The sequence below is a fragment of the Caretta caretta genome, chromosome 4 (genome assembly GCF_965140235.1).
Source record: "Caretta caretta isolate rCarCar2 chromosome 4, rCarCar1.hap1, whole genome shotgun sequence".
Classification (NCBI taxonomy): domain Eukaryota; kingdom Metazoa; phylum Chordata; order Testudines; family Cheloniidae; genus Caretta; species Caretta caretta.
The window spans coordinates 92,998,661-93,012,777 of record NC_134209.1 but is presented as its reverse complement, the minus strand read 5'-3'; the positions used below and the strand labels follow the sequence as shown (position 1 = coordinate 93,012,777).

The 14,117-nt window shown below is 43.8% G+C and overlaps 1 protein-coding gene across 5 annotated transcripts in view; it reads left to right on the top strand.

Annotated features, from left to right (window-relative positions):
• The window catches only part of FAT1 (FAT atypical cadherin 1), a 147,638-nt gene that overhangs the window by 99,053 nt on the left and 34,468 nt on the right, over positions 1-14,117 (top strand). For all 5 annotated transcript variants that reach the window (XR_007356394.2, XM_048848091.2, XM_048848093.2 and 2 more), the window contains exons 8-9: positions 10,213-10,488; positions 10,752-10,962. Coding sequence is in view for 4 of the 5 variants with exons in the window: in XM_048848091.2 (XP_048704048.2) it covers positions 10,213-10,488; positions 10,752-10,962 (487 nt within the window). In the remaining variant the exon portion in view is untranslated. The remainder of the gene's footprint in view (positions 1-10,212; positions 10,489-10,751; positions 10,963-14,117) is intronic.

Here is a 14,117-nt window from a genome sequence, read left to right as displayed (position 1 = left end):
TGTCCAATAAAAGATATTACCTCACCCACCTCATCTCTTACTTGATTTCACAGTCATGTTAATCTATTTCCCCTGAAAATGAGTTATTTAGGACTACCAGTGTGAAAACTGAGTTGCACTTAAATCCTGACACCTTTAGTGACAATGATTATAGTTCAAATGCTGAAATCATGCTGGATCTTTGTAAGAACTTATTAGTAGAAAGCAAATTGTGATACACACAAATAAATTATAAATCTGAATATTGTGTGTGTTCAGAAATATTAAGTATAATAAACCTTCATGGACACCTTTTTAACATGCAAAATACTTTGACTAAGCACTTGAATACAAAGAACAATTTAACAAGCCTTGATTAACAGTAGTTATTTCTCAAGTAATCTTAAATTTAACTTTCAAAAGGAAATGACTTTATCATATTATTGTCTATAGAAAAATAACAAATAAAATATACAGCCCCATTATGTAAAAATAACTCATTGTGTCTGACTTCTAAATTATAAGGCTTTGGCTGGCTGCAAGCCATGAACATCTGTGGAATATTTGACTCTTTCGTGACTTTATTTAAATTGCTTGTTTGAAAAATATTCAGGCAGTGGGCGTGAAGCTGTTAAAGTTTCATATGCTGCTAAATGCTGAATGCATGATGCACAAAGAGAATAAACAAATTCCAGGCCTCCTGTAATGATGTTTGACAGTGGTGGAGATGACTGGGAGGAATAGCATTGAAAAAAATCAGATTCATTCAAAGTACTAATCCTTTTGGATTATAGTGTTTTGGCCTTAAATGGGAAAGATTATGCATGGGAAATAAGAATAAATGCATGAACTACTCAGTTGTTTTTTTGTGAAAAATACTGTTTACTGCCACAGCCACTTTTAGTCATTGGTATTGCTATCCATTTATACATATGTTGTTTGGGGTCAGTTTGGGAAAGGAGGCTAGAATGCCGCTATTGGTTAAATTTGCGTTTTGCAAATGACCACACTGCTCCACAGAAACGCTTCTGTGGTAGTAGAATAAGGTTACTTTTATCTCACAAGCATTAACTTTTAAAACAGACTATTCATGAGCAAGAATATAACTGTAGTTAGATATAATTATGAGTAAGAAGGAGATAAAATATTTCTTAAGCTACATAAGGAAACGAGGGTAAATGTAAAAAATACAACAAATAAAATAATTGTTTTTAAACTATATTTTACAAGGGTGAATGTATTCAAAAGATGAAACATTCAGATTTTTTTGGTGGATGAATATTCTCATTTTGGAGTTTTACTTGTTGTGGCAATGACAAGTATTTTCTCTGTAAGTTCCATCTTAGTATATTTCTATCACAATTTAGCTGTCACCTGTGATACCATTAATGGGTTTTCATCCTTGTGTTCCAGCTTACTTTCAACTCTGTTGTTCCCTAGATCTGCCTGCCCAGATCTCACTGATGTCAGTGAGAATGTGTGTGCAGATCAGTGGTGTGATAAGGCCATTTATATACCTCTGTAAAATGATTTGAAAATCTGTGGTTCGAGGTTGCTTTATTTCAGAGGTCCCATTATGATCTATTAGCATCAAGCATTTCTATGGTATGCTCCTGTGATCTGCATCTTCTCCCTCCAAGCTACTACCTTATTGTATTCAAAGCAATTTTATAATATTTTCTTTTAAATGTAATCCATACCCTGCTTTCTGCTTTATATAGCTATTTTTATTGTATTATGGATTTCAGTTTAAGATGGTATCATAAGGATTGTGGTTTGCATTGTGCTTACCCAGAAGCCTATGTTTTCTGGAGTGGCCTCTAAAATTACACCTATAATTTTTTTGCATCCATTTTTTGTTGTGTAAAAATGAGGATCTGAAAATTTTATGTGAAAAACTTGTTTGTGAAAATTGTCAGTGTCAGGTAGCGACTGATTTGAAATAGCTTTGAAAATTTGATCCATGTACATTTTTATTTTATTTTTATACACTTCCAGAGACACTGTACACTGCCATCATGGAAGTAGGTAGACACAAAATAATAACCTTAATGGTTGAGAAAAAGAAAAGGAGTACTTGTGGCACCTTAGAGACTAACCAATTTATTTGAGCATAAGCTTTCGTGAGCTACAGCTCACTTCATCAGATGCATTATGATTCATTATGCATCCGATGAAGTGAGCTGTAGCTCACGAAAGCTTATGCTCAAATAAATTGGTTAGTCTCTAAAATGCCACAAGTACTCCTTTTCTTTTTGCAAATACAGACTAACATGGCTGCTACTCTGAAACCAATGGTTGAGAAATTCATCCTGAAACTTAAAATTTAAAGTTTTTCAACTCCATAACTAGGTCAAACATAAAATGTGAGTCTTAAGTTTTTGGGCTTGATTGTGACTTGACTGATGTTTTAGGCCAGAGACAGAACGAGTGCAAATGGCTGACTCAGTAGCTCAGTGGTTACAGCATTCGCTTGGGAGACCCAAGTTCATGTCCCTGCTCTAATGCTTACTTATACACAGTGGAACATCTTCAACAGGAGAGCTTGAGAGACACCTACAGCAGGATACTTTATATAGCCCAGTGGGTAAGACACTCACCTGGGTGGAGGGAAACCTAAATTCAAGTTCTTGCTCCGCATTAGGCAGATAGTGAACCTTTGTCTTCCGTGGACAGAGTTAATCCTCTCACCACTACGGTACCGGGTAAAAAGGGGCATGTTCTTTTCCTTGCGTTTCTTTAAAATAAAAATGGGAGAGCTTAGACACAGAACCCCAGGAGAGTGCAACTGTGAATCCCGAGCAGGGGGAGGTACCTTCCTCTGGCCCAGACTTAGGTCTAATCTACACTACAGACTTACATTGGTATAACTACATCGCTCATGGGTGTGAAAAATCCACACGCCTGAGCGATGTAGTTATACTGACCTAACCCCGGTATAGGCAGCGTTATGTTGGAGAGACAGCTTCCCCTGTCAACATAGGTACCGCCTCTCGGGGAGGTGGAATAACTCTGCCAAAAGCGGAGAGCATTTTTATTGAAGTGGTACAGCAGCGCCTAAATCCTTCTTTGGTGTGTGGTTTATAGTCCACACCCCCTCCTCATTCTTTCCTATTGTCTGGTTTTAGGCAGCGCTCCACTCAGCTTGCTGGCTTTTGTTCCCTAACTCTTCCCATGCATTATAGAGGGATCCTGGCTACCTAACTTGGAGCTGTGGATTCCATTAGGTGGCAGTGTGTCTAAATGTTAGGTGTTGCAACTCTGTGTCTAAATTCTCTTTGAGGACCTAGCCTTAATTTGTTTAGTTGGCAGCACTTTTCGTGGCTGGAATTCAAGCTGATGTGTTCAGTACCTCAGCAAGACTTGAGCTCATATTCAACATTAACAATGTAGTACACTATTAAGAAAATCCTCCTTGATAAAGACAGTTGTCCTTCACTTCCTTAATGAAGAGTTAACCCTGAGGTCCCTTCTGCTTATGTCATTTGGTAGTACTAGGGGAAATTAAAGGTGATAATACTGGTATTGTGCTCAACATTCCCCTTCTCAGTTAAATCAGTTCTTCTACAAGTGCTAGCTCATGTCGATTCCATTCTAGGTGTGCACATGCCCATGTGCATAGTCGTCGGTGATATTTGCTTTAGCGGTATCTGTAGAGTCGGCTGCGGCACCCCCTTGAGAGCTCATGCCTCGGTATATCAGGCGCCACTGGCCCTACGCCCTCTCAGTTCCTTCTTACCACCCAAGGTGGTTAGTTGGAGTGCCTTTCAAAGCTTCTATAGCAAGGGCTAGCGGTTTCGTCTCTTCTGAATTTCAGCCTTAGGGCCTTGTAAATAGTTTGTTTATAGTAGTTAAGTGTAGTTAGAAGTTAGAGTCCCATCGGGGACTTTGCCTCAGGCGGGGCATGCCTCGGTCTCCAGGGTTTAAGCCCTACTCGGACTGCAACAGGCCTATCCCACAACAGTTGCTTCAAGTGCTTGGGGAAATGAAATGTGAAAGACAAGTGTTGTGTCTGTAAAAACTTTTGACCCAGGACCCAGAAAGAGCGTGATGTACATTTGAGGGCTCTCCTCATGGAGGCTGCTCTCCGAACAGCTTCTGAGTCATCCCAACTGGACTCTACCCTAGAACCTTGGCCTCGGTGCATAGCACACCCCTGGCACCAAGCTCCACTCGGCACCGCTCTCTGTCACTGGTACCCAGAAAGGAAACCAAGAAACATGGCTTCCTAGCATTGGGCAAGAAAGGCCATGGGGTATCGGACAAAGGGCTCAGTTCTGGCCAACCACCCACACCTGAGCCACATGGACATGCCTTCAGTCGAGGCCCTTAGCCCCTCAAAGGATCCACTGCTGACTCAAAGGGGACCCAGACTTGTGGCGAGGTCGATGCTCTTCCGGTGCCTAAAGAGCAGAGGCCTCTACCAGCGCCGCTGGCTCCATGTGTGTTGCAGGAAGCGGCAAAGGCTCCCTACATGGGCAAGCCAGCCACCAAGACCCGCCCAGAGCACAGTGGAGCACTGCTGATCTCCTATGCCAAGGCAGTGCTTTCCAACTCCGAGCTATAGATCTCCGGCTTCGCAGCCCAGATCCTCGGGGGCTCACCTTAGATCACTGGCACCATGTTAACAGTCTCCACCCTCTCAAAGCGGGTTGCCTAGGGGGAGGTGCTGGTCTCCATATTACCGGCACCATTCAGCCTCCCGACAGTCATCTTCCCATCCCAGTACTGGTTGCCCCAGCAGCGGTCCTCCTATTTGAAGCGCCAGTCTCCAGCAGCGACAGTCAGCTGTCAAACGCAGGCATTGACGGCTGCACTGTGGTCACCAGAAGGGGATTGTTCCAGCATCGAAGGTCAGTTTAGCCCCTTGCCAAGGCAACACTGATGTGACTGGGCACTAGAGGCTGTGTCGACTTCTACAACGCTGCCTTGGCAGCATGACCAGTGACCTGTTGGAGTGCGTGGGGCATGCCTGTGATGCCGATGACCCCTTCACACCACCCGTCAGCCACCACCTTGGAGCGACAGTTGACGGCACCAGGCTCAGTTCGGGAAACACACTCTGAGGTCAGGGTAGAGGAGTCAGTGCCCATGCCAAAACGATGATGCTCCAGGGCATCCCCCAGCGGTAAAATCATTATCCTCTTCCCCAGACAAGATGGTGGCAGGACCCTCAAGCGCCAGTCCACTAGACTAAGAGAACACCAGGCCCTGGTTTGACGGGGAGCCAAGAACTTGGGCCTATAGGTGGAGGAGATGGCTGAGCAGGTGGACACCTTGTTCAGTGTGCTCTCGGCCTCTACCCCTGCCTGTGTCACACTACCAGTGCATGATGGGGTCCTGAAAATTGCCACGGCTCTCTGGCAAACTCCATTATCCATCCCTCTCACCTCCAAAAGGGCTGAAAAGGAGGGTACTATGGCAGCAAGATGCTCTCTTCAAGTGATATAGGATGGGCTGACTCGGTGGCTAGGGTGGTCACATCGGCGGTGGTCATGAGGCAAAGCTTCTAGCTTCAGACCATTGGCCTCTCCCAAGAAACACAGATCTCAAGCCAAGACCTCCTATTTGATGGGAATGGACACTTAGCAGAGCAGACAGACGCACGGCTGCATGGGTTGAAAGACACTCAGTCTACCCTTTGCTCACTGGGCATGAATACACCACAGTCTGCAAGGAGGTAGTTCCGGCCATCTCCTTCACCAAGGCTTTAGCAGCCTTGACAGGGGTCTGCAAGGAGAAGGGATAGAGATACGAGCTTTAGTTGTTGCTGCCTTTCCTCCTGCTGCTCACCCACGCAGCCCAGTCCGGCAAAGCATACAGGGGGCCAAAAGCATTCGTTTTGAGGGTGTGCTCGAGACCAGCATCCCAGTCATCCCCCCAGATCAACTTGGTTCTTTCCTGAACCGTCTCCATCCCTACCATTCGCCCTGGTTCGCGGGTCACCTTGGACTGCTCGGTGCTTTACCCTGCAATTGTCGGCTGCCTCTTTCTCCCACCCCCTCTCTTCCCCATCCCTCTTCAGGGACCCTTCTCATCAGCAACACCTCATTCAGGAGGTCGAGAACCTACTGCACCTGGGGGCAGTGGAGGAGGTCCCTCGGGACATGGAGGGAACGGGGTTCTACTCCTGCTTCTTCCTGATGCCAAAAGCAAAAGGGGGCCTCAGGCCTATTCTAGGCTTGTGACGCCTCAACAAGTCTCTCGTGAAGTTGAAATTTCATATGGTCTCCGTGACCTCCATCATCCCATCCCTGGATCCACAAGACTGGTACAACACCCTCAACTTGAAGGACGCTTATTTCCATATTTCATGGTGGACGGGCACCATTTCCAGTTTATGGAGCTGCCCTTTGGCCTCTCATCAGTCCCAAGGGTGATCACAAAATGTATGGCGCCAGTGGCCATTTACCTGAGATGTCAAGGGGTCCAGGTCTTCCCGTATCTCGACGATTGGCTCATCAAGGGCAGATCTCCAGAATAAGTGCAGAGGAGTCTCTATCTGGGGGCGCTCCAGCTGCAGCAACCTAGGCCTTTTGATAAGCGACAAAAAATCCACCTTAAGGCCTGTGCAACAGTTAGAGTTCATTGGAGCAGTTCTCGACTCCACGTGGAGCAGAGCCATCCTTCTGGAGGTGCGTTTTTAGGCTATGTCAGACCTGATCTCCCATGTGAAAAACCACCTGTTCACCATGGCTTGCACCTGCCTACGGTTGTTGGGCCATATGTACTGTGACAGGGTCGGGCCAGATGGCTACAGGAAAGTGATAAAAAGCACATATATTAGCCCCAGGTTAAGTAGGTCCCTTTTCCCTGGGTAAGGTAACAGGGAAGGTTCCAGAACAATCAGGAACCTTCTGGAGACAATTAAGACAGACAGGCTGATTAGAACACCTGCAGCCAATCAAGAAGCTGTTAGAATCAATTAAGGCAGGCTAATCAGGGCACCTGGGTTTAAAAAGGAGCTCACTTCAGTTTGTGGTGTGCGTGTAAGGAGCTGGGATCAAGAGGCATTACGAGCTAAGAGTGAGAACGCGGACTGTTGGAGGACTGAGGTGTACAAGCATTATCAGACACCAGGAGGAAGGTCCTATGGTGAGGATAAAGAAGGTGTTGGGAGGAGGCCATGGGGAAGTAGCCCAGGGAGTCGTAGCTGTCACACAGCTGTTCCAAGATGCACTCTAGACAGCTGCATTCCACAGGGCCCTGGGCTGGAACCCGGAGTAGAGGGCGGGCCCGGGTTCCCCCCAAACCTCCCAACTCCTGGTCAGACACAGGAGGAGTTGACCTGGACTGTGGGTTCATGAAAACAGCCAAACTGAAGGCTGCCGTGAAGCTCCAAGGCGAACAAATCCGCCAATAAGCACAAGACCCACCAAGGTAGAGGAGGAACTTTGTCACACTACATACATAGTCAGTCCTGCCTGGCTTCATCTCTAGCCTCTGCAAGGGTGGCTGGCGTCAGGGTACCGGATCACATCCAGTTGTCTGTGGATTGGTGGTTGGACCTCCGTGGTTAGTGTTGGAGGGAGTTCCCTTCGTGGCCCTGTCCCCGTCACTGACAAGGGTCTCCGATGCTTTGGACCTGCTCTGGGGAACCCACCTGGGCAAGCTCTGCATGCAGGGACGATCTGGCCCTCTGTATCAATATTAGGGAGCTCAGAGAAATTAGTCTGGCTTGCCAGGCTTTCTTGCTCCACTTGAAGTGCAAGGTGGTGCAGGTCCTGATGGACAATACCGCTGCCATGTTTTACATCAACAGGCAGGGCAGAGCCAGGTTGTTGGCCCTTTGCCAAGAAGCTCTCCACCTTTTGTGTGCAGCAGGCCGTTCATCTGGTAGCTGCACACCTGCCTGGGACCAGGAACTTATTAGCAGATCACCTTGGCAGGCCCTTCTCATCTCACCACAAGTGGTTGCTCTATCCAGAGGTAGTTAATACAATCTTCCAGAGGTTGGGGACTCTCTAGGTGGACCTGTTCGCGTCCAAGCAGAACAGGAAGTGCCACGTGTTTTGTTCAATCCAGGGGAGGGACAGGGGCTCCATCAGATGCCTTTCTCACCCTGCGGTCAGGGGCTCTGATGTACGCCTTCCCACCAGCGCCATTGATTTACAGAGTCCTTGTGAAGACCAAACAGGACAGGGCGAAAGTTATCCTAATAGCCCCTGCGTGGTCTCACCAACACGGGTTCAGCACACTGCTGGACCTTTCGGCAGCTGCCCCTCTGGCCAGATCTGCTATCCCAGAACCAAGACAGCCTTCTGCACCCAAACCTGGCGGTGCCACACTTGATAGCATCACTGCTGCATGGTTAAATGTGTACGAACGGGAATGCGTGGCCCACGTTCAGCAGGTCTTGTTTGTTAGCAGGAAACAGAGCAGCTTACCTAGCCAAGTGGAAAAGGTTCACGTGCTGGACCTCAGAACACAGTATCCGCGCTGAGCAGGCCTCGCTGCAAGAGATCCTGGATTATTTTCTGCACCTCAAACTCCAAGGTTTGGACTTGTCATTGATCAGTGTCCATCTGGCTGTTGTTTTGGCTTTCCACCGCCTGTTCCAAGGCAGGTCGGCCTTCGCTCACGACATGACAGCCCAGTTTTTGAAAGGTCTGGAGCGTCTCCTCCCGCATGTCTGGGATCCCGTCCCTCCCTGGGACCTGAACCTCATGCTGTCGAGGCTCATGGGGCCTCCCTTCCAGCCTCTGGCTTCCTGCGCCTCTCCTGAAAGGTTTCATTCCTGGTTGTGATAATGTCAGCCCACAGGATGTCCGAAATCAGGGCACTTACTTCAGAACCACCCTATACAGTATTCTTCAAGGATATGGTCCAGCTGCAACTGCACCCGGTGTTTTTGCACAAGGTAGTTTCCCAGTTTCATACTGGCCAGGACATATACTTATCTTCTTTTCAAAGCCTCATATGTCAGATGAGGAACGCAGGTTGCACTCCCTGGATGTCAGGAGGGCACTGGCCTTCTATATAGATAGGACAAAGCCGTTCCATAAATCGACACAGTTGTTCGTTGCAGTGGCAGACAGAATGAAGAATCGCCCAGGGTTTACTCAAAGGATTTTGTCCTGGATCACTGCCTGCATCCAATACTGCTATGAGCTGGCAAACATGCCTCTGCTGTCAGTCGTGATGGCACACTCAACTAGAGCACAGGCATCATCAGTAGCCTTCCTGGTGCAGGTTCCAAACCAGGAGATCTGTAGGACCACTACCTGGTCATCTATCTACACATTTGCATTTCATTATGCACTTACCCAACAAGCTCGAGACGGTGCTGGCTTTGGCGGAGCAGTGCTGCAAACTGCATGACCATGAACTCTGAGCCCAGCTCCATGGACACTGCTTGTGAGTCACCTAAAATGGAATCAACGTGAGCAAGCACTCGAAGAAAAAACTATTACCTACCTTTTCGTAGGTTGAACATTTTGTTGCTCTTTGAGGTGTGTTGCTCATGTCCATTCCATTATCCGACCTCCTACCCCTCTATCAGAGTTGCCGGCAAGAAGGAACTGAGATGGCGTAGGACCGGCGGTGCCTGATATACCGAGGCATAAGTGCAGCACTCAAGGGGGTGCCATAGCCAACCCTAGGGATACCACTAAGCCAAAATACTCCCAACGGCCATGCATGTGGATGTGTGTGCACACCTAGAATGGAATGGACATGAGCAACACATCTAGAAGAAGAGTTATGAAAAAGTAGGTAACCATTTTTTCTAATGTTAATGGCTTTGGGAATGAATGTTGAGCTGCTATATTTGCTTACACAATCATAGCACTGCTGATATTTAACTCAGTACTTTGCACAGTGTTTTGAGATACTTTGAGCCAGGTACTGTGCCCTGCTCTGTCCCCATTGCATTGCATTGCATTGCATTGCTCTGGCAGCGCAAAGAGCGTGGAATCTGGACATAGTTTCCCGATGGGATTCTTCCAATAAGACATATGAACACCTACAGCACGATCCACACTGACTACAACATATCAAAGAACCGCAGTTACTGTAAAATAAGTAAACATTCTTTTAATTGTACAGTATACATGAATGGTTTCCATTTAAGAGACCTCCTCTTAAAGATTTTTAACTGTCTGGACTTCTGGATTTATTCTGTACATCTTTTTTTTTTTTTTTCCTCCTCCATAATTCCTGAGTGTCCTGTTTTCTTCTTTATTTTCACCAATATTTATCAACATAATCTTTTTTTCCATTGTGTCGTTTCAGGTATACATCAAAGTGATAGATACAAATGACCACAGACCTCAGTTTTCCACCTCAAAATATGAAGTCATTATACCTGAGGACACAGTGCCAGAGACAGAAATTTTGCAAGTCAGTGCCACCGACAGGGATGAGAAGAATAAACTAATTTATACAATGCAGAGTAGCATTGATCCCATCAGTCTCAAGAAATTTCGTTTGGATCCTGGAACGGGCTCTCTTTATACTTCTGAAAAATTGGACCATGAGACCATCCACCAACATATACTTACAGTGATGGTAAACAAGCCTACCTGTTACTCTGCAGCAGATAACATGTTTACCTTTTTCACATTACAGTTAGAATGCTTTTGATATACATTTAGGTCCTGATCTTGGCGAAATTTACAAATGTGTTTAACTTTTACTCTCTTTGAGTAGTCCCATTTATTTAAATGGTAAGGATCGAGGCCTAAATTCGTAATAGTTCTCTCAGAAATTGGATTAGTAGTAGTATAAATAAAGCTTGCTGCTAATTATTAATAATGTGTTCATCGTTTTAGGTACGAGATCAAGATGTTCCTGTCAAACGCAATTTTGCTAGAATTGTCATTAATGTTAGTGACACAAATGATCATGCTCCGTGGTTCACCAGCTTTCCCTACGAAGGACGGGTATATGAGTCAGCAGCTGTTGGGTCAGCGGTACTCCAAGTAACAGCATTAGACAAAGACAAAGGGAAAAATGCAGAAATTGTGTACTCTATTGAATCAGGTATATCCACAGTCTCGTAAGTCCTCTATATAGTTTAAAATTTACTTTGGTCATCGTTGACTTGAAATGTAAGTATGTAAAAATAAGCCATTATAGAATCAAAGGTCAATATAAATGTTTCTATAATGTTTTAAAAAAACACAAATTCAAATGGACATATTAAATCCTAAACATTATTTCATTTGGCTGCTGCTTGAGAACCTCAAAGTGAAAATGACTAGAAACCAAATAGAAATCAACGTGAAACTGACTCATCTGTTTTTTGTTCTCCCAGTGGAGAAAATTGAAAAAAAAGTTACTCTTAAAAGAGCATAAACATTATAATTAGTGAACAGTAAATTAGATTTTAAATACGTTTTGATTTTATTATCTGATGTATTTTGTAAAATAGATAAGTAAATGTTTTAATTTTAAAAATATTAGGCCAGACTCTTGGATCTGGTTCATTGATATATGGTACAGCATGGAGGGAGGGGTACAGAAAGTTCACTTTAAATCACCTTCATGTTCCTGCAATCCATGGAGCACTGCCTGGTTCCAGTCTAGGAGATGTAGCGGCTCCCAAGCTATGACCCATTACTAGGTGGTTTAAAAAGGGGTGGGAGTTTGCTATCAGGTAGCCCTACACCACCTGAGGATTGTCCTTGATGGAAGGGAGTCCTTGGGTAACCTGTTAACTTGGGTTTGCAACTGCTTTGTGCTGGCAAACCAGTGCAAAGCAGCCACAATGGAATCTAGGATTCGGCCACTTATTTTTAACCTCACAGTATCTCTTTAATACATTACCTTGTTCATTCTGTTAGTTAATTAATTAATTGCACTTGATTTCTAAGCATTAGAAAATGGGGTCTTCCATTTATCCACAAAGTAATGAAAGTATGAACAGCATCCCATACCCGACTCGCCAGTGTTTCTCATCCCTTACATGGAGAGATCATTGGTGGTGGTAGTTCACTTTTCATGCTTCTTCATTCCAATGCTTGTCTTGTTGGCATCTTTCCTAAGGTGCCCACAAGTGGCAATGATAGGTAGCTTTAAGAAGTGAATAAATACCACAGGAGCCAGACTGAAATCACTACCTCATTTTATTTGGACTACCAAGCATCTGCCAGTTGGTAATGACTTTTGGTCACACCAGTGAATTAGATATGAATGGCTCCATATCCCCTTGCCAAGCACCTGAACCAACTATACATGTTGCAAAATGAACATGCTCTGCGTTTATGTTACCAATTTAAAAAAAACCCACCATTAGAAAAGGAGTTAAATTTATTTTTTAGCTTTACAAAATGTTATAAAACAAAAGTCAGTATCAAGCATCAGAAACTTTATTAAAAAGTATAAAAAATACAAAAACTATGTGATTTTGCAAGTGACAATTATACCTTATGATTTGTCCCAGCCATAAAAGGATTTTTAAACCATACAGATTCATTATTATATTAAAAAAGAGACTCTTATTGCTGAAATTTCATTCAAATATGAAAAGCCATTGCAACTATAATATAATACATGCTTTATTTTCATAATTTTTTAAATAAATTTGATACTCTAAGGAGGAAAACCAGTAAACATGATAAACTCCTTTAAATGTATCAGTTGTTTTCTATTTGTGGAAATATTACATATTTCCTAAGGCAATATGTAAGTGTTCATGTAACTCTATTCTTGACTTACCTGGATAAACAGTGCATTCCATTTTATGAATGCCAAAGCATTTCAAGAAAAGAGTTTGAGTATTCTCTCTTTCTCTTTCATCCCTTCCTTCCCCTGCCCTCTCAAGTCTCTCCAGATTTTTGTGGGAGTAAATATTAAACTTTATCTTTCTTAGCTTAGTTTTTTTTATAGAATTGTCAACTACTGGGAAGTTAAAGCATTATGGCTGATATCCTAAGCATATGGAATGAACATTCCTTAAATGCTTGTAATGGCTGATGGGATTTGTAATGGGATATTCTAAGAACACCACTGTGCTTAGAGCCTTAACTAACAGAAAAGAAAATATCAACTGCCCACTCATCTGCATAATTCAAACATTTTAAATAAAATATTTCCCTGTTGAGAACATGATTTTAGTAATAGTTGCTATATTTGTTCTTTAATTAAACTTTTGAGGAACCACAAATTCTAGTCTAATTCAGTGCATGTGTTGAAATCTTACAGGCTGCAAAATCCGTTACAGTTTCTTTACTTGTAAAGGGCTTATTCATAACAACTTGTTTTCAACTGTTCTATATCAAATTGCAGCTGGTAATATTCAGAAAGCTGTCATTTTTAGCACAGGGTATAGCCTATTAATTAGTAGCAATTTAGGGGAGAAATTTTTGCTCTAGTTCTCTCTCTGTTGCCTCTCTATTCCATGCCTTCATCACTACGTTCTGTCTTTGCCAGTCTCCTGCTGCAGTCTTAGCTTATTCCCATGTCATTTGGATAGCTTTCAATTCTGCTTCTGTTGTGTGTTTCCATGTTCTGCTTCCGGTGTGTGTTCTTTGGTCTGCCTCATCACCTCTTCTCCTGGGGGTTCCAGTCCAATGCCTGTCTTGTTATGTTATTTGGGACTTTCATCCATGTAAGTCCTACCCATCTCCATTTTGTTCCATAATTTCCTGGCCTATCGATTTGTTTCCTTCTCCTACAGAGTTCATGTGTGATGGGTTTTTCCCTGGCCATCTGATTTTGAGGATTTGTCTAAAGCAGCTGTTTATGAAAACTTTGAATTTAGATAGTAAGGTCTTAATAAGACTCCAAGTTTCAGTGCCATATCGTAAGACCGACTTCACAATGGTGTTAAATATTCAAAATTTAGTTTGTAAGGCAAGGTTTCTGTTTCTCTTAGCTCAGCTTAAGAGTTGCACAGGCTTGACTAGCTCTTGCTATTTTCCTTTAATTTCTTCATCTGTTTCACCTGTTGTACTTAAAATGCTTCAGAAATATGCAAAATATCAGACCTCCTCTTTGTCAGTCACAAAAAGCATTATTGGGGTTTCTTGTTGTGTGATTCTCATGGTTTTTGTTTCCTTGGTGTTGATTTTCAATCTTGCAGATGGTTTGTTTTGGCTTGCATGTAAAATCCTATGGGTATGGGATAGCAAATTGAAGTCATCTACAAAATCAAGGTCCTTTAACTTCTGTGTGAAATTCTATTGTATGCCCCT